Genomic DNA, 20,823 nt, shown 5'->3' with positions numbered 1-20,823 from the left:
GTCTGTCAAAACGCGCATTTTTCTTTTCGTCCGATTTTGTCATCATCATTGTCGCCGTCGCCGCCCAAAACACCAAATTCGTCCCTCTTGGCGCAACACTCGTCTCCTTTTTCGCCTAGATCGAACGAGAAAAAGAGGGTAATTCAATACCACTTTCGGAGCCGCTACCGTATTCTAACAAGTTTAGGGTCTCGAAACTCCAAAACTTGAGGGTACGATCCATCGATTTGCCCAATAAGTAAGGTACGTCTTTTTTTCCTCTTTCACTAATTTCGTAAAACCACCGCGCTCGCTATTTCCGTCTATTCAAGTTCGGTCTAGCAAATCCTAGGAACTGGGTTCGCATCGGGGGTTCCTTCTCTCAAGGGAAGTAAGCTTAGAGTTGTTGGTGGGAAGTATAACCCATCAAGGTTCTCTCCCATCACACCAATGAACTAAGACTTGCACCTAACGTACCCTAAGTTTAAGTTCCCTGAATAAGAAAACCCTTAGTCAACCTTATTCACTTGACAATAGTGGACAGGGGAATTGTTTTCTTTCATCTTAATTTTATTTTTCCAAACCGGAAGCAAGTATAACTACCTTGTTGGAATACCCTCTCTTGTCAACTAATACATATATCTTGACCATTCTTTGATTATTCCCTCTTTTTTTTTATAATAAAAACATCCAACATATTCATTCACCTTTACCGAGTTGCTGACAATATTTAGCTTTGGGGTTTCACTTGTCCAAGCTGGTGTAACCAATCATCCAACTAGCTTAAGGAGGAAGTCGCCCGTCTGTGGAAGGTCAACAATCAGTCACCATACTTGTAACACCCTAAAAAAATCATCGCACTTTCTTTTACGGCGATAATTCCTTCTACATCTCCTAATCAAATAAAAAATATTTCGCAATGTCGATACTATCCGCGGCGGTGGGCGCCGCCCTTCAAATACGGCAAGATGATGATTCTTCAGACGCTGCCCCTGAATCCGGCTTCAGTGTTACAGTCGATTGCGACACCGGTAACGAGTACGATGGACGGATGGGAGTACGAATCTCCTCTATTTTCGTTATCCTGGTTGGTTCCTTGATCGGCGCTGTCCTACCTGTCGTTCTAGCCCGTGGTACCAAGATGAAGGTTAATGGAACCGCCTTTTTCATCGCCAAATACTTCGGTTCCGGTGTCATTATTGGAACGGCGTTCATGCACCTTCTTTCTCCGGCATTCGACGCGTTAAAGTCTCCATGTCTCCCGGATGGACCTATTAATGACTACGACTGGGCAGCCGGTATCTGTCTTATGACCGTATTCGTTATGTTCACTATTGAACTTCTCGCTAGCCGTTTCGACTTCTTCGGCCACGACCACTCCGAGGCTCAAGCTATCGACCCGTCGCTGGATATTCTTAAGAAGGGTGGCCAGACTTCGCCGTCGCCTGTCCACAGCCACGGCCATGATCACGATATCGAAGCCGCTCCTGCTACCAAGGAAAGCGGGGCGAATACTGGTGACAACAGCATCAACCTACCTACCGACGTCTCCTACCCTCCTGGTGGCGAAGATCACCTCGGCCACCAGCGCGAGCATCGTGACGACAACAGCCACACTGCTTTCGCAGCACAAATGACCGGTCTCTTCATCCTTGAGTTCGGTGTCGTGTTCCACAGTATCTTCATCGGACTTACGCTTGCGGTCTCCGGCGACGAGTTTAATGTTCTATACGTTGTATTGGTCTTCCACCAGACCTTCGAAGGCCTTGGTTTGGGTTCTCGGCTGGCTACTGCCCAGTGGCCCCGCTCCAAGGCTTGGATGCCGTATGTACTAGCTCTCGGATACGCGGTTACGACACCCATCGCGATTGCGATTGGTCTAGGAGTTCGTGCGACGCTGCAGCCTGGAAGCCCGAAGACGTTGATCATCAATGGCGTTTTCGACTCGATTAGTGCGGGAATTCTGATTTACACGGGTCTCGTCGAATTACTCGCTCACGAATTTATGTTCAACTCGTATATGCGAAATGCCGGGCTGAAGGTTCAGCTCTTCGCTCTTGGATGCGTGGCACTAGGTTGCGGATTGATGGCTGTCCTGGCGGAATGGGCTTAAGCTAGAAGATGATGGGGGTGGAAATGGGAATGATTTCACTGGATTAATACGATATGGATGGCGAATGGAACTGAACTGGGCTAATCCCGGTAATTTTCACGGACACGGACGGTACATAATGCGGCAGGGCTTTCTGCATATATCATTTTCCAGCCCCCTCCTCCCCCGTCGTGTAACTATGAGTCTTACACATAGGGTAGAAACGAATGAGCTGTCAACTTTTCGGTGTACAAGATTAAAGAATAAAAATCTGCGATGCTGTACAACTTGGCTGCCCGGGCGGGTCACTCGGTGACTTGTGCCGCCCGGAGTTTGCGGGCAACTGCGTTTGAAGCAATGCTTCTAGGTATGAAAAGGATAAACTATAGAATTGATTATAAACATGTATAAGGCATTATTCTCCCCTTTGTGACTTGAAATAGATGTCTTCATTATTCTTATGGAAATTGTGACATGTAAACACTGCTATTATATCAGCTGCCCACACTCCTGGTACCTGTTTGCTTTTTATTCTCTATTCTCACACTCGGTTAACAAGACCCCCGCACGCCACAAAAGACTTGTCACTTTTGAAGTTATTCTCCCACGCTGTATCTAGCCAGAAAAGCAAATAGTCTCTATCATAGTACCACTCATGAATCCATGTTAGCGGTTCAGCAGTTCCATCTTGCTGTTTGGATACACTACCTGGCCGCCTGGTTGGTCCTTCGGGGCAGGCAGCATCTCTGCCCTTTTCCCTAAAGGTGAGGCGTTCATTCTCACGATCATGTAGGTACCCTTGCAATGGTCTTGTTTGACTATAAACATAACATCATTCTACTGCAACTTGCCGTTCAGCCCCTTCGTTTTACTTCACCCGATGTACTCTAGCTTATAATAGGACTTGGTGCTATCGCTCACACTGTCTGGGCCACTATGTTGCCTGTCCTTCTCTTGTATAATGACATAGATAGTGGTGTGAATATTATTGTGCCTCTCCCGAGGACATATAGTTCCCCTGCTTCTATTATTACACTATCTCCATCGTGATCGCTAGTGGATCTAGCACCACTCGCTATTATGTCTTACCTCATGCCAGCACCAGAATCTTTCTCGCCGTATATACCTCAACCTCATCGTTATTTTCATTTGCCGAATGCCATTGGAAATACCGGTGTTCCTCTTCCCCCTAGAAATATGAACAGTAGCCGCGTCGCCGTGGCTACGGAACTTGGTCTTAAGCCGATTCATTTAGCTTGCCTCTTAGGTGATTACGAACAGGTTCTGAGGGAATCATGTATACAGATTGCTATCGATATGCCTACGGAGCCGCAGATGGGCTTGGAGTCGCGGTCGAAGGAGACGCCGATGTGAGTAATTATTCTGTGTTTAGAATCTATCTACCCTCTTAACTACTAAAACCAGTAAACGAAAATGAAAATGTGCCAACTGTGATATTGCAGTAAACTCGCAGCCCTAATGGGTCATCTCAATATCGTCGAGTTCTTCATGCAGCGAGGCGCCTCATTAGCCCACGATGGTTTACATGCTTCAGTTTATGCTAAGGAGGATGGACTCGCGAAACGGCGTAGGGTGTTCTTTCTGGAGGGGGTTAAAATTGGACGGGAGCATCCGGATGCGGTTAATACGAGGAAGACTATTTATGATATACTGTCTTCTCCTGGGCGGAGGAGTGTGCTTAATGCAAGTAAGTCCGGATGACTCTTATTTCTCCCTATTTTCACATCTTGCCTTTCATTTTAACCTGCTCGAGAGATGACCAGTACTGACGATGTGTCGCCGCGATAGTGAGAAGTACTCGAGCCGACCTCGGATACCCCGACTACAAACTCGCCAAACAAGGTCGATACATCGCGATCTACGCCCCCGTGCTCCGCGTCCGCACCGACATATACCTCGACCGGAGTAAAACAATCGGCGTGTTAACATCGAGCAAAGGCGACGGTGCGGTCCTCATGACGGCGCATAGCGGGTATAAACCCGGTGGCGGGCGCGATGAGGATAAGTGTCTGGATACGAATCGCTGGAATTACATCGCGTTGCATCATATCGCGGCACGGTTGAAATTCGTGTTTCCCGGGAGTAAACATGATAATGCGAGTAAAACGGCTAGTGATGAGCATCGCGGAAGAGCGCATGCGGGGCATGTGGAGGTGCTCCTGGCTTCGTGGTACGCGATTGAGATGGTGAAGAGGGAGTTTGGAGGTGAGATTAGGGAGGATGGGGTTGTGGATGTGGATCAGGATTTGGAATATTTATTGGAGAGGTTGAGGAGGTTGAAACATATTGAGTTGGGGAATAAGCGCTCGGCGGTTATTTTTATTGATTCACAGCCGTGTAATCCGTGTCTGAGGTTTATTAATCGGCTTTTTCAACATACGGGGTTGTGGTTTACGGTTCAGGGTGCGGCGGGGATTGGGCCGACGTTGGCTACTAAGAATGATACGGGGGTTAGGTATGATACTTTTGGTGATGTGTTTGAGGACTCAGAAGATGAAGGAGAGGATGATCAGATGATGGTGCAAGAGGAAGAGGATGAGGTTGATGCTATCGTTGGATTAGGGGCTCCTGCTGAGATTGAGGAGACTACGATTATGGCTACACTTCCGAATCCGACTGGCATACGCGATACGACGGAGGGTGATGAGACTATAGCGCAAGCGGCAAGTGAGGCGTTTTCACGAATAGCTAAGTCTCGAGCCCCAGTTCCAGAACCGGAATCGGATACCGATCTCGATACTGGCGACGAATCGACACACCCTAATACACCAATCGCCGCTCCTGCGCGTGCGGAACTCGAGACTCCAAAACGTCCACGTATGCAATGGCCACTCCCAGAGAACCGAACACCCAGAACCCCTAAAACGAGAGGGGACTCGTGGGTCTTGGATACGCCGTCACGGAAACCCGAGAATCATCTTGAGTTGTTGGCTGAGTATAAGAAAAAGACGCCGGTTTGGAATTTCCCAGGTTACGGGACAGGCTCCCAATCCCATTATTTCCAACAACGGCAGCCACCTTACCCGCCACCTCCGCCGCCGCCGCAGCTACCGCGAAATTTTAGGGCCCCTATGGCACCCATGGATCATGAACGGGTTGCTAGTGTGAGTGGGGATGCGATAATCGTGGATTTAACGAACGATGGGGATCCCCGCGATGACTTCGTATCCCAGCCTTCAATGGCTGAGAATGGTGTCCGGATGAATAATCATGATAATGGTACATCGACACAAAACAGCGAGGGATTCTCATTTAGTAGTTTCGCGCCGGCCATATCTCGTGAGAGAGATGACACAGGCGCAGAGCAGCAGCAGTCACCGCAGCCCCAAGCAAACCCGACGCATCAACCCCCGGACGTCATCATGCACACCGACAGCGACGAGGACGCCGAGGGCGAAGATGACGATTACTACTACGTCCCCACGCAGCAATGCACGCAACAATCCCATATCAGTCCAGCTAAGCAAGCCCCACAAACCCAACAACAAGACGAAGACAAGGAAAACGTAAGCCTAATATCAACACCGTGCCCCGTCCCCAGCGCAGCAAATCTAATAGAACAATGGCGATACCAACCCCAACCTCAACACCGACCCCGGCTTCACCAACCACAAGCCCAGCAACCGCAACAGCACGCCGCTGTACAGTTCTGGAGTGGTGGAGGATGGGTGATGAATCCAACTGAGATGAATTATAGTAAACCAGTACCGGTGCCGGAGCCGTATGCGGTGGGGCCTGTGGCTTCGGATGAGGGTATGAGAGGGATGGAGAGGTATGAGTATACGACGAGGAAGAAGGGGAATATGTATGCGGGACAGTTTGTGAGTCCGTCGATTGATGGGCCTTGTGAGTGGTCTTGAAGATTGGGATGACTATTATAGACTCTGAGAAGGTTTGGATGAATTGGGTGATATAGAATTAGGATAATATGAAAGAACGGAGATTGGAAAAGCATACCATAAAATGGAGATAGGAGTCTGTTAACGCTGTTCATTCATTTCCGTAGTGCAATGCTCGATTTGCGGCATGAAAGAAATAGACATCACGATGCTTTGGTCACTTAGTTTGGAAGATTTGATCTGCCATGGGGAAATGCGAATGCAAAATTCGCCAATCAATTCATTCAGCCATTTTCAGACGCCGTTCCCAGAGACCTATGCTACCTAATCCGTAGTAGTAGTGGAATCATTTCTGCATGGTATCATATTTACTCGTCGTCTTCGTCTTCCTCCTCAGCCTCAGCGGTAGTCTGGGCGATTCCTACGATCTAGTTAGTATATACGCCGGCAATGATGTTGGAGGTGGAGGGAGGCATACGGTCAAGATCTCGCTGGCCGGATTGGGTGATGCGTCGGCCACCTTGCTCCTCATCCTGCTCTAGGACACCAATCTTCTCAAGAGCCTGGAGGATCTTGCGGTCGACGCTGCCGGAGGCATCGACGTGCTTGGAGGGGCGGGTACCACGGTTCTTGGCGTTACCGTGGACCTTGCGTAGGCGACCGACACCGACGGTCTTGCGGAGGTAGACGTGTCGGGCAACGCTGGCGGCACGAACGTAGAACCAGTCGATGTTCTGGGGGGGAAGCTCTCGCGAGGCACCAGTCTTGACGGTATCGACCCAACCTGTAATTATATTAGTATTCGATAATAATCTTGGGGGATAGAAAGATTAATACATACCAGGGATGGGCAGCTTGCCCTGTCGCTTCAAGAAGCCGGCATACGCGTTGATGAACTTTTGCGCCTACAAAATCGGAAAGAAACCCATCAGCAAATATTCCGTCATCAGAAGTCTTGCGACCCCCTCGCGCCTGCCCTCAAGATTTCTCCCATTGCTGCTAGCATTGTTTCCTTTTTATGAGTCCCATTGCTGCTGCTGCCGTTGCTATTTATTGTCGCCTTGGCTGGGATAATTTCTCGATTATTGGAGTATTGTGTATATATGCGCGCACGATCGAGGGTGGATGCACTACATATTTTTTATCTGTGGATGAAGAGACCTACATCAACGTCGCGAACAGAGACTCCTCCAGTCATCTTTGCGGTATTGAATTTGACTTTTTCGTTGTCGGTTTAAGGAAGGTTAGTCGTTGGATGGTTCGACGTTCACGCAAAAAGTTGGCTGAGTGCGGAGGAGAGGGATGTTGAAATTTCTCGTGAAAATTGATTTGGCAGTTTCGGTAGAAAGACTATTGAATTTGATGTGGGGCCTCGCAAGATTTCCAGCTAAGATTAGGGTAAGCCCTTCTTCTTGCCCGCTAAAATTGAAAGTACCCAAGTACCTAAGGTACTGATTACATAATTCCAGCATGAGAGGTGGGGATATCCGATGGACCGTGCACTTTGATCCAGATCTGGGGTCCACTTTTGACGGGATGACACCATGGACCTCCCTGTCCTTTAAGTTTGGGGAAATGTCTGTCCGTCTTATCTTTTTCATCCCCTTCATTGAAACTTAACTGTCATGTTCCTAACCTAACCTAAAGACTCTTCACTACCAACGTAACTATTTCTATAATATCTACATTGCTTAAGTTAAGCTAATAAAACATCATCACCTTATCCATATCCACTTCCCATTTTCTCGATCATTGCCTAGGAGCAAACAGACGCCACAATATGATTAATCAAACTGATGCTTTGTATCTCAACTGTTTTGATTCAGTATTCGATATTTAGGTAGGTATGCGGGTACCGTTCTGTCTAGACGTACTCCTCTTGAAACCTGGCTAGAGGGGTGTATATATCTGTGAATAGCCTCATGCACAGAGACAATCCACCATACAATACGCCGAAGGCGGTCATTCACGCATATCGCTCGGGACCACTTACTTCTTGCCAGTATTAGCTTTTTGTCATAAGGAACGGATATTAACCAAACTTTCAATAAAAAAATTGCCCGACTATTGTTCTACTAGGTAGAACCATCCAGTATACCATTCAACCTTATTCCATTCACTGCCTTATATATAACTCCTTCCTCTATTCAAAATGTGTCAAAGACTGAGGTCGGTAGTAACTTGGTTGTCGAACCTTCATATCTCATCACACTCTTGTTTTGACCCTAACAACTGCTATCTGGAGTATTCTCCCACTGGGGTTTTCGTCGCGACGAAAGATATAAATTTCTATGACGGATACATAGAGGGTAGGGGCCGCCTGGGCTACTGGTTGGCATCTTGGTTTAAGCGTGTGTCCACCTATCCGAGATCCCCTCTCGGGCCGCGGCGGGAATTGCCCTTTTTACCAGTACTCCTAGCCGTCGCTGGGTACTGGGAGTTACACCTTGCATTCGACGACATTAGCGCATTTCGCGTGTACGGCCCAATACATGTCGGAGAGACTTGGACTTTGGACGGTGCGTATAAATTGCTTGCCGTCTTACGCATTTTATGCAAAGACTGGATAGCAGGCGAATTCCGAACTTGGGTGGAGACCCTTATAAACAACCACCCCGAGCCTGATGAAGAGGTCACCACAGTTTCCGACGATTGACTTGCTACCCGCGACGATTCATTCCTGTAACTATCTAGTTACTATCTTTCAACTGGAGCTAATGGGACTTGGTGATAAATATATCGAACATAATTAGAGCGATGATCGAGAACAACTCGCCTGAAGGCATATTTTTGTTCGGCGATCACGCAGCGTGATACTTGGTTCCGGAGTAACTATGCCGCCAACAAACGCGGTGTTACGTGAGAAGCTATCGATTACCCGTTATGAAACTCCGATGCCGGTTAAGGTGTTTTTCTATTGGGTTGGGGTTCAAAAAGAGGCGTTTCAAGGGAGGGTCTTCTTTCTCTTCTTCCTTCTTTTATTTCCTTCTTTCTTTTTTTTTCTTTTATGGTTTATGAGAGATTCGGGCGGTAGTTGTACGTGCGCACCCCCGCCGCAAATATTAGAAGGTGGTCTGAAGTTGGGTCGCGTAACTATGAGGCCAAATCTCACCTGGTTGAATGACTTGAGGATTAATGATGCATAATTGAGTGTGTGTTTGCGTTATATGTGTTGCGGGAATTTAAGGAGAATGATTCTTTTTTAATGGTTAGCAAGTAGTTACGATCGACCTGTGCCGCATGTGTCGTATACAAATCAAATTATACCTGGATAAGGTGAGCATCACCCACGTGACTCTTTCTTACCCTACTTATTAAAATGAGGAACGGAGTTGTTGGTTTGGGTTGTTAGGTAGGATTGGTAATCTTCTAGAAATGTTCGGTATACTAAGGATTGAGAACGTATTGTCTGAGTGCGAAACTGATAAACTATCTCGTTCTACAATATGAGCGAAATAAAGCTCACCTCTGACGAGTTGAGGCAAAGGGTCCTCTCAAATACAGGGGCGGATGGACACCTCAAGACTGGGGAATTCGAAATCGATGCGCGGACCGTTGCGATTCTAAGCAAGAGACACCAGATTAGTGTAAGCATGCTCATGTACCTGGCCAAATGGGATTGCGCTAACTGCCCGGCAGAAGAACTTCGGCTTTACGTCTATGTTGAGTTTCTCTACGACGGTTCTAGTGTCTTGGGAAGCTTTCGCAGTGTGAGTGTAGCAACCCAAACGCTAGGAGGCGTCATCTAATGGACCGTATAGAACTTTTCAGGGTGGCCTGGTCAATGGAGGCCCTTCGACTTTGGTATATGGATTGATATTCTCATTCTTTGGGTCTCTGGCAACCGCGGCTTCACTTGCTGAGATGGCGTCTATGTGAGTGCAACCGAAATTACTGAGCCTAAGACAAGGACGCGATAATTGACAAGTACTTGCTAGTTCACCCACTTCAGGAGGTCAATATCACTGGGTCGCATTGCTGGCACCTCGTCGCTACGCCGTACTCTTTAGTTGGTTTGCTGGTCAGTCATCTCTTTGATACCTATGTCTTGGAAACTATTCTGATACCGCGAAGGATGGATCACAGCGTTTATGCGAATTGCAGTAACCGCCAGCGTCGCCTTCTTAGCAGCGACGATGATTCAGGGGCTAATCATTCTGAACTACGCCGATACGTACGTACTCCAGCAATGGCACGGTACGTTGATGTACTGGGCTGTTACACTCTTCATCGTCCTAATTAACATATTCGGCGTTCGATTCTTGCCTCATATTGAGACCTTGGCTTTGGTCTTACATGTGGTCTTCTTTTTCTGCGTTCTGATACCGCTGGTGCACTTAGCCCCGCATAGCTCTCCTGAATATGTATTTCGAACGTTCGCGAATGACGGTGGTTGGAAAGGTGATGGTATTTCTTGGTGTATTGGCTTGCTGACGTCTACATATGCGTTTTCTGGTGTTGATGGGGCTTCGCATATGGGTGAGTAGGCTCAACATTGGTAACCCTGAATCTCGAGTTACCCGAGAGCTAACGTCAAAGGCAGCCGAAGAAGTGGATAACGCAGCGATAGTAGTCCCGCGAACTATGATATGGAGCATTGTTGTGAGTGGAGTTCTATGCTTTGGAATGAGTATAGCGATTCTATTCAGTATCGGAGATGCGAATGCGGCGTTGGAAAGTCCGACAGGATTCCCGATCATTGAAATTTTCTTCAATGCTACTAAGTCTTACGCAGCAACGAATGCGATGGTTTCGGCTTTGATTATATCGATCTTTTTCTCTGCCTTGGGTTTACTTGCATCCGCTTCTCGGCTCATTTGGGCTTTCGCTCGTGATGATGGGTTACCGTTCCCTCAGTACTTTTCCCATGTAAGTCATTCGCTAGGGCTTTTATCTAAGATACATTGACTCATGAAAGCATAGATTGACGCTCGATTCGGAATACCAGTCCGCGCTCTCTTATGGAGCGCCTTCATAGTGGTGATCCTCGGCTTGATCAACCTAGGATCAACCACTGCGTTCAATGCGATGGTATCACTGGCTCTACTCGGCCAATACACAACATATGTACTTCCTACGATTTTCATTCTTATTCGGCGCATACGTCCAGGCAAGAATATCCCATTTGGTCCGTGGGAATTGGGCAGATGGGGCATTCCGATCAACCTGTTCACCATTGCCTTTTCGTTCCTAACGATCGCATTTAATGTGCTCCCACCTTATTTCCCCGTAACTGCTACGAACATGAACTACGCCGGCGTGGTATTCGGAGCAGCGTTAATTATATGTGCTGTGTTGTGGGTTTTCAAAGGGCAGAAGCACTACGCAGGACCGATTAAAGAGGTTATGGAGAATAGGAATATACGGTCGGCGCTTTTAAGGCAGGGAATTGAAGCCTCACATAACCACGATGTAAAAATCGTGGCTGCTTGAATTGAGGATCTTTTATTACTAAAGACTAAACAGCGCATATCTGCGGCAAAGCGTACCAAAAGGAATAGCCAATCTTTGCCTGGAGAATGGAACGTCAGCATCTTCCCCCGCTTTCATATTACGAATACGATATTACTATCTCGAATATTTTTATTAAGATATTTCGCATTGAGTATATTAGCTTTGCCAATGGGCAGTCTTAGCAATGGGTTCTGCGAATAAAGTAAGCGTTGCCTTACTCTCGGACGAAGACATACCAACATGTTTCCAAGTCGTGTCAAAGAGCTTCGGCCACGATGCGCCATTCGTGGATATATACTTCCCGAACCATGACACGCCTTCGGGTCAAGCGCAAGGGTCTAAACGTTTATTAGCGTGGAAACAAACTGACCCGAGCTCCACGTTTTTGAAAGCGGTTACACAGGCCGGTCCGGATGGTCCGGAACAGATTATCGGTCTCGCGGTTTGGACGCTTATGAAGGAAGCTCCGGAGGCGGAGCTTGAGAAGGCGGAGAATGTTGAGGAGAATTGGCCGGATAGGGATGATCGCGAGTTTATGGCTCGGTTGTGGAGGGAGTATGTTGCACCGCGGTCTCGGATTGTTGAGGAATCTGGTGGGAAGGGTGTTTATGGTAAGTATGGTATTAATTCAGGGGCTTGACGTGAGTCTGATATGTTCAATACAGTTCTCGAATTGCTGGCGGTCCATCCGGATTATCAGCGTCTAGGGGCGGGCGCGGCTCTTGTTGAATGGGGGACTAGTGCTGCGGATGAGCTGGGACTTAAGGTAATGATATTTCTTACCTATGTCATCGGAGTTTTTATGGGCTTCTAGAAGCTCTGACTACATCGCATGACAAGAGTTGAACTAATCATCATGCTCTATAGTCAGTCGTCGAGGGTACTCCGGTAGCACGGCGACTCTACGAGAAATGCGGATTTCGCGTGGAAATCGAAGAAATGAGATTCGACACCGGGAAAGAATTCGCCGCAAGGAGGAAACCAAAGCTAATATTTATGACAAGAGCCCCCGAATCATAGGAGCTTCAATAATTGCCAAGGAATTCATTGTATTTTATTATGAAAATTCACCTATATCCACTCTTTATCGTCGGCGCGATTCTCTTCAAGATAATCGTATATCTCTTCATAGTTCTTACACACATGCTTAGCATCCCATCCGTCACTTCCGTCGAAACCTGCGGGGAACGTGGTCTGTTCTCCCTCAAGAGCGACATCACCGCAGCACATTATGCTCTGTCGCAAGTAATCGAAGCAGTGCGTTAGGTGCCATGGTGTTTCTTTGGGCACTCTACTGGTGTCTGAGGTAAGTGCTGAGTAGGCTTCAGCAATAGCGTACTATTCTGGACCGTTAGCTTCGCCCGAAATGCCGGGCGGGGAGGTGGGAATCACCAAGCAGTGTAGCTGATGCGTCATCGCAGAGGTTACGACGAATTGATCCGGGTAGGAGTTCAATTGAGCAGGGAGGTTGTCAAAGTCCTCGGGCTTCTTGATCTCAAGGTAACCTAGACCCTCTGATAACGCGAATTTAGTTAGCTAATTATTTGGAACAACTTGGAATTATATTGACTTACTCGGCACCAGATCCAGCCACTTTTGTTTGGTCTCATCCGAAAAGAATGCGGATGTGTTCTCCGGCACAAATTCCGGATCCGGGGAGAAGGTCGTGATTTTCTGCGAAAACTCCGGAGCGAACCCGGTCAAATCACCTGCGCCCTCCCAGAAATGGATTTTCCCGCGCGGTCCCCAGCTATTTCCTAGGACGAGGACGATGATGACCAGTAGAAGGAATGTGTCGACCAACCACCAGTATTCTTTCAGTATAGAGAGTAGATCGCTCTTCTTTTCTTCCTTTCCCATTCGCGCCGCCGTCGCTCCATGCATATAGTCCTTCTCGTTTAGGTCGAGCGCCTCGAGGTCGACGTCTGTGCTGCTTGAGTCATCGTGGTCTTCTTCGTGGACGACGGGGAGTGTGCGGTATTGTTCTCTTGATCTTCGGTGTTGATTCATTTTCATCATTTTTCTAGGAATAAAATACAATCCAAGGCTTTTCTTGATCCGACTTGCGGAATAGTATAATTATTAAATTGATAGTACAGTTGAACAGAAGGCAACCCGGCCCTACGAGAAAAAAACGAATTCAATGGCGTCAAGCCCGACGATGTACTAGACGAAACGAGCGAGAAGTTGAAAACAATTGAAAACGAAAAGAAAACTAGCTTACATTGGGATGGGGTGAAATAAAAATAAATCCCATCATTTAGAGATCAGACGATTAAGAATCCTTGCCGTTCTTAGTCTTCTGCGACTCTTGTTGTCTCCGCGACGTTTCAAGTCGCGGCGTTTGCGTAGCGTATCCCTTATTGAGATCACCAAGGTGTATCACGTTTCTAACAGGCTCGCTAACTCATTCTTTTGGCTAATACATAGTAAGATCATAATAATTGGCTTTGTTGGTATATGGTATTTCTCATTTACAATATTTGCAATTGTCCGCCTTTAAGTGCCTCTAAGCTTGGCATAGCAATCCAGGTGGGTCAGACCTCGATTATTGTCCATTATATATCATATGATCGACTAATATGATGGATATTACTATGAAATCACTATTGTTGGCCCCGAAACTGGTTCGAACGATACCCATTATAATGGGTGAGTGTATATCCGGAGTTGCCATTCCAGTGGTTAATGATGAGTAACCCATACTTAGAGGCGTCCCCTCGATCATAGCACGTATCTCATAAATCACGAATGCCACTTACCTTTTCATTAGGTTATGTGGCGTTCCCCTACATAGGTGATTTAGGTCGGTTAATGGCTCGTGAGCGATCACCCCGACCCGCCATTTTCGCCTCCTTTTCTTAAGCTGACATACCCATTACGAAAGGCTGCGATGTGACATTAGTTAGAGATTCCATGGTGATTAGGCACATTTAGCTCGAACCAATGTGCAACTCACCTCCAGGAATTAACGCCGCAGCATACATGGCCAAGTTGATCGGCCGTAGGTCCTCATCCGCTGTGTCAAGGAGCTTCCCTTGCCACGCATCCAGAACAGTTTCCGTGCCTACGTGCAATGGCTGCTTTGGATCCTCCACATAGCATTTAATTCCAAGACAGCCGCCAAACTCGCGGAATGCGAGTCGATACGGTCGTCGGCTAGCAGTCACTGGGCTCTGCGCTGCGGGTAGAAAGCGCCCTCCCGCGATAATAAGACCCTCTCTAGCAAGCTCGCGAGACCATTCTGCGTCGCGATTGAAGTGACTGATCCACAAGCTCATACCGAGATCTAGTGGATCCCCAGATAAAGATTTAGGGTGACTGTCCATGATTCGACGGTAGTGTTCGATCTCCGTGTTTAGCGATGGGGTTGGAGATGTGCCGTTAGTGGTGGCATTGTTCTGGTTAAGTAAATCTGCTGTATCCTGGAGTAATTGGTATATAACAAACCCATCTATGTCATCTAGATGGCCCTTGCTACCGACGAGGGCGTGGTGCATGTCCATCGAGACCTTCCATACCATGCTCTCTTGGCCACCCTTTTTCGTCATGAAATGTGGATGGATGGCTTTTGCTAGCTGGACCGCAAGGTCGTTCCAACGCGGTTCGCCCGTTGCCAATGATAGTCGGTTCAATGCGAACATCCAGAGAGTTAGGTAATGGTGATATTGACCATCGCCATCAGGACCATCTGCATCCAATTTCCCAATTCGCAGCCCGCCTTTCAGGGGTTCCTCGTCAGTTGCCCCCGGGAGCCGCGAAGTACCGTCCCGTGTACGACCAAGGACGGAGTGAACCGTCTCAGCTAATCGCCTAGCTAACCCTAAGTAGAGCTCTTGTAGCTTCACCTCGTCCTTCTCACGTTTTTCGCTAGATAAAGTAATAAAATTGATGACCCCAAAGGCATCTGTCCATAGATACCGACCGCGATGCCCTCCAGCACCTGGTGTGATAGGAGGTTGCCAGGACCCAGGGTTAGGGGTATCTATCGGGTACGGCCCGTAGATCCTTTGCATCGCCTCTTCGAAGATAACAAGTTTTTTGTCTTTGGCATTCATTGCGATTGAAGTTTTATACCGCTTTGATAAATTGGGAGGTATCTTGAGAAATGTTGAGAGCGAGAATAGAAGCTGTCTCGACGCGTGCCATCTACAAATCAAAGCAACCCTTCGAAGAGAACGCATCAATATGTTAAAACCACAGGTTTCATACTACTTCCGACTTTTTTTCTTGGAATAGAATATCGACCGACCGCGAATATAATTGGAGTAGAGAGCCATTCGTTCGATCGGATAGGTGGAGAAGATCCTCGCCATTGCTATTGTGACGCAACGATTACGAGTAGGAAATGATTTTCGGAATGTCATCATGATTCAAGTATCTCCATCCAATCTATGCATTATTGATGGTCAATCCTACTCGACTGTTACAAATTAGGTAGCTTTTACATTCTGGCTCTGAGGTTTTACAGCGTTGATTTGTTTTCTCATGACAATTGCGTTGTTTGTTGACTGTACCCAAACAAAGGGAATGGGCAGGGACTTGTATTTTGTATGCACGTCACTACTCTACTGTTAGAATACAGTCCTATTTGAGGCAACCAAATATTCGTGCTTGATATTTTGTATAAATATAGCTGCATAACCCGCTGCATTTTATCGAGTTCTGGTCCTCACAAATAACTTCCGAGTAAATTAGTGTCATAAATCTCAATATGAATTTTATCGACATCTACATACAAATTTAACGAGCGATTATAAACAGAAACGACAAGATGGCTAGTATGGCGACATACGACAGCCATGATCTATATTACCTCCCTTTCTCACTCGACGTTGCTCGAAAGATAGGGGATCATATGGCGGCGCCGTTTGAGCTGATGAAACTTGCCCTTGTATGCAAGCAGGCGAGACAGGCGATCGACACTACGGAAATGGTAAAGAAAGATATACAAGTCCAGCGCGAAACTACACGAGAAGACTTAGGTAGAAATGACTTCAGTACTGTAGACAGGAGATTAGACTACGAAGAAGACTCGGAATCGGAATCGGACTCAGACTCGGACTCAGACTCGGACTCAGTGTGGAGATTGTGTTGCGAACTAGACTATGAATCAACAAACTATGAACCAAACTATGAACCAGATTTGGAATCAGATTTGGAATCAGACTTGGAATTAGAACCACATTATAACCCGAAACCCTCAGCTTCCCCCTATTGGTATCTTTTGGAGTCTGGTAAAAGTCGCCCTGATGACAATATTGGCCGACCGAATTGTCGAAAGGTTAAGAAACTTAGCAAATTGCATGGCCCTAGCCTTATCTATGCGATCAGAGACGGGAAGGACATTGAAGACATCAAAAAGCATATTGAAATTTACCGGGAGCACTTTGCTTTGGGTCTAGAAGGAAGGTGGTGGCCTAACCACAACAAGCAGACGCGTAGGGATATATACCAAAACCTACCCTCGCCAATGTATGTGGCTGCTCAGAACGGGAGACTTGATATCGTCCAAATCCTCCATGAATTGGGTATCGATATGAGAGGCCGTTGCCATTGCGACGAATATTATACCGACAATGAGCGTTATGGGTTCTGGGGCTGTGGTGCTTTGGGTCTTCCGCGCCACGTTCTCCTTCGTCCTTCCTTTTACCTAAGCGGTCGCGAGTACCTGCCTCATATCTATCAGGATATTAATCTGCCTGATAAAAAATTGCGTGTTTTTGGCGCGGACAATGCGTTCTTAGCTGCGTGTTGCTTTGGACACGAAGATATTGCGCTGTTCATGATCACTAACGGACTTGAAGTGAGACCTGGTGACTTGTATATCGCGGCTCGCTATGCGCGTTATAAGGTCATGGCAGCATTGTTACGTTGTCCGATCTTCAACACCGGGGATCGTTGCCGTCTGATTTTGACAGCTGCTCAGTGGATTATTCCCTGGACTAAAGGGATTAGGTATGGGACTAGATGGGACCGTCAGGCAATAACGATAAGCCCCGATCCACGAGTATACCTATATCTCCTTAACATTGTTAAAGCGGAACAGCCGTCGTTTAATAAAATTGGATGGCTCGAACGTATGATTCTGCCGAAAATACGTTCGCTGTCAACGAGAGATGTCAAAAAGTTTTATGATGCGATAATCACTGATTCGGAGGCGCTGGCACGTTTGGGGCCTAATCTTGCCATCCAGTTTGCTCGGCAGAGCAGGTACTTTGAATTCATGAAGGCCATTCTAGCAGGATGCCCTTGGAACATACCTAAGAGAAAGATGCCCAACCTCATAGGCCAAATGTTAATTTCAGCAATCAGTAGGTGGAATGAAAAAACAATACGGTACCTTCTCGACTTGGGTAGCCCATTTACCCAGGCCCACTTGCAGGCAGCGATTATCCTAAATGATGTTGATTTGGTCGATAAAATTATAGCATCAGGTCGGGTAAAGAAATCTTGCAACTTTCCAGAAGGCCATGATAGAAACCCAGTCGCTTGTGCGCTACAACAGTCCTACTGGGGTTATTCGCGTAGGTCATTTGACATTGTGTTACGGCTGGTGTCTGCCGGGTTTGACTATAGAAATATACCAGATGCAGCAAGGGCTGATTTTACTGAATGGGTAGAGAGATGGACCACAAATTATAGAATAGATATCTCCGACAGTGAAGAGGGAAATCTATTTTGGGTTCAGCTTGACAACGTAGCTACCAAAGTCCTAGGGGAAGACTATAAATTCCGGGAGGGAGTGATGGAGAATATTAAGACGACGTAGAGCTTGCACCAAAGTACGGATAGCTACTTAGTTATATACCGAAATTTCTCATGATAAGGCATCACTGTATTTGCTCGTGTTGCAATGCACATGATGATGAAGAATGTGATTTTGTGCCCCACAATGTTTAAAAACATTACTGATTACCCGGTTTTCTATCGGGATGAAAGAATATGCATAAGAGGATTGAAAGAAGGACTGCCGCCTCCAAGCGTGACCAGAGGACATGTAGAATCCTACTGTGGTTCAGGGCGCGGTATGCATGGGTGTACATACTGCCTTAGGTCTTTCACGCACCGTTTGGTTCCCATCCAGGTGGTGCTAATTCCACGCCATCGGGGACAAAACCGGGGGCGACTGGTAGCTAATGTTAGTGCATAAGACATCATGAAATGGGAAAAAGTAATGTTCTTACCGGTAGTTCCAACTAATGTCCAATCCCCGTGAGATAAAGCGCTCTGCCACGTACCCTTCGGAATTGCGACTTGAGGTTGTTGATTATTGAAGACATCGGGACCGAGTACTTTCTCTACTGGGGGCTTGCCATCGTTGTTGGACAACGACAGAGTCAACGGTGCTCCGGCATAATAGTGCCAAACTTCCACAGCATCGACGCGATGCCAATACGACGATCCCACCGCTCCCTCTAGTAAGTAGTAAATGGCGGTGCTAGCGGATCGCGTGCTATTGTTCGAGTCCCTTATGACGGAATCCGGGTCCTCAAAGGTCTTATTATTGTTTTTAGTTTGTGATAGTTTCAAAATAAAGAATACGTTTTATAAGCTTACTTGAATGTAGTAGCCCTTCTCATCGTTGGGGATGAGGTTGAGTTGTTTGACAACCTCTTGAGCGCTGCGCTGGTTGATCGGGACCGATGAATTGCGAGGCAAGCTGATCGCATTTGTGGTAGCGACCAGTAAGCCTAAAGGGCCGAACAACATTGAAGAGAAATGCATCTTGCTATTATGAATTGACCGGAAGTGCACCAATCCTCAGGGCAGAAGTTTTAAGACGCGTCGCATGGCGAATTTAAGAAGATGGGTAAATTTATTGTCGTATTGAATTGTAATCGCAACGCCGACATGGTTGGCACGGTGGGCGGCACAGCAGGCTGTAATTAAAAAAAGGCGGCGGCGATGCGCCTATAGGTTAGGGATTGTCAATGCGTCCTTCGGACAGCTCGGCCGCTTACGTGGGTTACTACCTGGGTAAGTATCTATAATGGCGAATCCGGAAATATCCGTTAATAATAATTGAGATCTTTTCAAAGACAGGCTCTTGGTCGCGAGTTACGGTTGACGAAGTGAGGCTGGGATTGTTGAATGGTTCCCCTTCTTATTTATACATAGAATAGCTTTTGTATCACCAGACCGCTTGGACATAGGTATAGTAACACGCCGATTATTCGATTAGCTAACAAAATTTTCATATTTCTTGTGCCTTCACCGCTCTCCATAACCGCCATGGGAGCTTCCAGCTGCTTTTAATCGTAAACGGATCGAAGTTCTGAGCTTCGAGTCTTGTTAAATAATCACCAGCTGGGACTCCCTCCAATAAAACGCCGAAACCCCGACGGAGGTCTCGTTTGGTATCGTCGTCTTCCGGAGCTGTCGATGGATATTCGTGTTGCTCTTCACCGTGATGCTCGTACTCGTGACCAGGACTTTGTCCTGCATGAATGTTTTTCAACATTTCTCTTGCGGTAATAAGGTGGTCATGAGCCCGAGTGGCAACTTTGAAGATGGCATCTTGAAAACCGTCGGCGCCGGGGCCCTTTCGATACACATCCTCTTCTCTCAAACCTGTCTCTGCCATGACGTCTAATGGTAACAGAAGGACTGGGTTTCTACCGCTACCTACACCAGCTCCGTCAGGTGACTTTACGGGGGGCGACGGAGCGGCTAGAACCGGGACACCTCGTAGGGTAGCCACTATACCGCATGCTTTGCCAATGTGGCTGGCCAAATGATCCATATGCATGGAATGGATGGAAAGTGCCGCCAAATTTGAATACATGAGAGTCGAATATGTATTCTCCGCATATTCCTCCAGTGAAGCAAGACTGGTGAATGGCCGGTTATCCATATACTTCTCACGAGTATTAATTAGACGTAACAACCAGAACTTGATAGAGCTTGGCGTTCCACCTCTCTCAGCGAGTTCAGAGATAACCTTATATAGCAGTATCATGATAGGCTCTTTCGGAGGTTTGTCGGCGAAGGTATTGTTGATAGCATCTCGCCAGAACTGCATGCGTAGTTGACCGATGGTGGGGTTCGACACGAGCTCCGGGAGTCGTACCAACTCTAGATTGAAAGCTCGTAACGCATCGTAGGCATCTTGCCGCGACTTGGGCAGTAGATTTCGAATCAAGTAGGAATCATAGTCGGACTGTCTATTTCAATTAGTGCTAAGGGAACCAGAGGAGGGGAAAAAGAGGAAAAAAAGAAAAATGCTTGTCCTACCTCAATTGCGCAACGCAATACTGCCGTGCTTTGTCTATTTCGGCATCAGTGACGTAGCATCTTCGGGGGGATCGTAATTGATCTCTAGGCCATCGAAGGCCTTGACGTGCCCGAAATGCACGATACATAAGAGAAATTAAATTTATACAAAATAATCCATGGTGTTGAATTGGGATTTGAACTCGCGAACTAAAAAAACAC

At 47.1% G+C, this 20,823-nt stretch overlaps 11 protein-coding genes across 11 annotated transcripts; 6 read left to right on the top strand and 5 right to left on the bottom strand.

Annotated features, from left to right (window-relative positions):
• Window positions 1-898: 898 nt before the first annotated feature.
• Window positions 899-2,092, top strand: F4822DRAFT_423852 (ZIP zinc/iron transport family; the record flags this gene model as incomplete). The annotated part of the gene is made up of 1 exon (XM_051460049.1): window positions 899-2,092. The coding sequence occupies one exon, from the start codon at window positions 899-901 to the stop codon at window positions 2,090-2,092; it is 1,194 nt and encodes a 397-aa protein (XP_051319157.1).
• A 410-nt stretch (window positions 2,093-2,502) lies between these two features.
• On the top strand, window positions 2,503-6,152 carry F4822DRAFT_384471 (uncharacterized protein). The gene is made up of 3 exons (XM_051456526.1): window positions 2,503-3,441; window positions 3,535-3,779; window positions 3,881-6,152. Exons 1-3 carry the CDS (start codon window positions 3,152-3,154, stop codon window positions 5,950-5,952), a joined length of 2,607 nt encoding a protein of 868 aa, XP_051319156.1. The 5' UTR covers window positions 2,503-3,151; the 3' UTR covers window positions 5,953-6,152.
• Window positions 6,153-7,274, bottom strand: F4822DRAFT_384469 (40S ribosomal protein S19). Its single transcript, XM_051456525.1, has 4 exons — window positions 7,097-7,274; window positions 6,773-6,836; window positions 6,410-6,715; window positions 6,153-6,352 (listed from the first exon to the last, which is right to left on the bottom strand). The coding sequence occupies exons 1-4, from the start codon at window positions 7,127-7,129 to the stop codon at window positions 6,300-6,302; spliced, it is 456 nt and encodes a 151-aa protein (XP_051319155.1). The 5' UTR covers window positions 7,130-7,274; the 3' UTR covers window positions 6,153-6,299.
• Window positions 7,275-7,812: 538 nt separating this feature from the next.
• On the top strand, window positions 7,813-8,879 carry F4822DRAFT_9857 (uncharacterized protein). Its single transcript, XM_051464278.1, has one exon. The coding sequence runs from the start codon at window positions 8,084-8,086 to the stop codon at window positions 8,585-8,587; it is 504 nt and encodes a 167-aa protein (XP_051319154.1). The 5' UTR covers window positions 7,813-8,083; the 3' UTR covers window positions 8,588-8,879.
• A 498-nt stretch (window positions 8,880-9,377) lies between these two features.
• On the top strand, window positions 9,378-11,577 carry F4822DRAFT_439458 (putative amino acid permease; the record flags this gene model as incomplete). Its single annotated transcript, XM_051462645.1, has 7 exons — window positions 9,378-9,518; window positions 9,571-9,641; window positions 9,693-9,806; window positions 9,870-9,952; window positions 10,006-10,410; window positions 10,475-10,800; window positions 10,855-11,577. 7 exons carry the CDS (start codon window positions 9,378-9,380, stop codon window positions 11,362-11,364), a joined length of 1,650 nt encoding a protein of 549 aa, XP_051319153.1. The 3' UTR covers window positions 11,365-11,577.
• Window positions 11,240-12,564, top strand: F4822DRAFT_10146 (uncharacterized protein). The gene is made up of 3 exons (XM_051452320.1): window positions 11,240-11,996; window positions 12,051-12,151; window positions 12,253-12,564. The coding sequence occupies exons 1-3, from the start codon at window positions 11,570-11,572 to the stop codon at window positions 12,403-12,405; spliced, it is 681 nt and encodes a 226-aa protein (XP_051319152.1). The 5' UTR covers window positions 11,240-11,569; the 3' UTR covers window positions 12,406-12,564.
• Window positions 12,241-13,620, bottom strand: F4822DRAFT_10290 (uncharacterized protein). The gene is made up of 3 exons (XM_051452344.1): window positions 12,960-13,620; window positions 12,778-12,899; window positions 12,241-12,723 (listed from the first exon to the last, which is right to left on the bottom strand). Exons 1-3 carry the CDS (start codon window positions 13,402-13,404, stop codon window positions 12,457-12,459), a joined length of 834 nt encoding a protein of 277 aa, XP_051319151.1. The 5' UTR covers window positions 13,405-13,620; the 3' UTR covers window positions 12,241-12,456.
• A 698-nt stretch (window positions 13,621-14,318) lies between these two features.
• On the bottom strand, window positions 14,319-15,443 carry F4822DRAFT_423845 (uncharacterized protein; the record flags this gene model as incomplete). The annotated part of the gene is made up of 1 exon (XM_051460048.1): window positions 14,319-15,443. One exon carries the CDS (start codon window positions 15,441-15,443, stop codon window positions 14,319-14,321), a length of 1,125 nt encoding a protein of 374 aa, XP_051319150.1.
• A 716-nt stretch (window positions 15,444-16,159) lies between these two features.
• Window positions 16,160-18,157, top strand: F4822DRAFT_439453 (uncharacterized protein; the record flags this gene model as incomplete). The annotated part of the gene is made up of 1 exon (XM_051462644.1): window positions 16,160-18,157. One exon carries the CDS (start codon window positions 16,160-16,162, stop codon window positions 18,155-18,157), a length of 1,998 nt encoding a protein of 665 aa, XP_051319149.1.
• F4822DRAFT_9812 (RmlC-like cupin domain-containing protein) lies at window positions 18,042-19,347 on the bottom strand. Its single transcript, XM_051464268.1, has 3 exons — window positions 18,946-19,347; window positions 18,573-18,885; window positions 18,042-18,514 (listed from the first exon to the last, which is right to left on the bottom strand). The coding sequence occupies exons 1-3, from the start codon at window positions 19,111-19,113 to the stop codon at window positions 18,447-18,449; spliced, it is 549 nt and encodes a 182-aa protein (XP_051319148.1). The 5' UTR covers window positions 19,114-19,347; the 3' UTR covers window positions 18,042-18,446.
• Window positions 19,348-19,582: 235 nt separating this feature from the next.
• On the bottom strand, window positions 19,583-20,750 carry F4822DRAFT_423842 (Squalene/phytoene synthase; the record flags this gene model as incomplete). The annotated part of the gene is made up of 2 exons (XM_051460047.1): window positions 19,583-20,552; window positions 20,623-20,750. The coding sequence occupies 2 exons, from the start codon at window positions 20,748-20,750 to the stop codon at window positions 19,583-19,585; spliced, it is 1,098 nt and encodes a 365-aa protein (XP_051319147.1).
• Window positions 20,751-20,823: the final 73 nt, after the last annotated feature.

Source organism: Hypoxylon trugodes (genome assembly GCF_022578975.1).
Source record: "Hypoxylon trugodes strain CBS 135444 unplaced genomic scaffold F4822scaffold_1, whole genome shotgun sequence".
NCBI lineage: Eukaryota > Fungi > Ascomycota > Sordariomycetes > Xylariales > Hypoxylaceae > Hypoxylon > Hypoxylon trugodes.
This window is presented reverse-complemented; position numbering and strand designations above follow the sequence as displayed.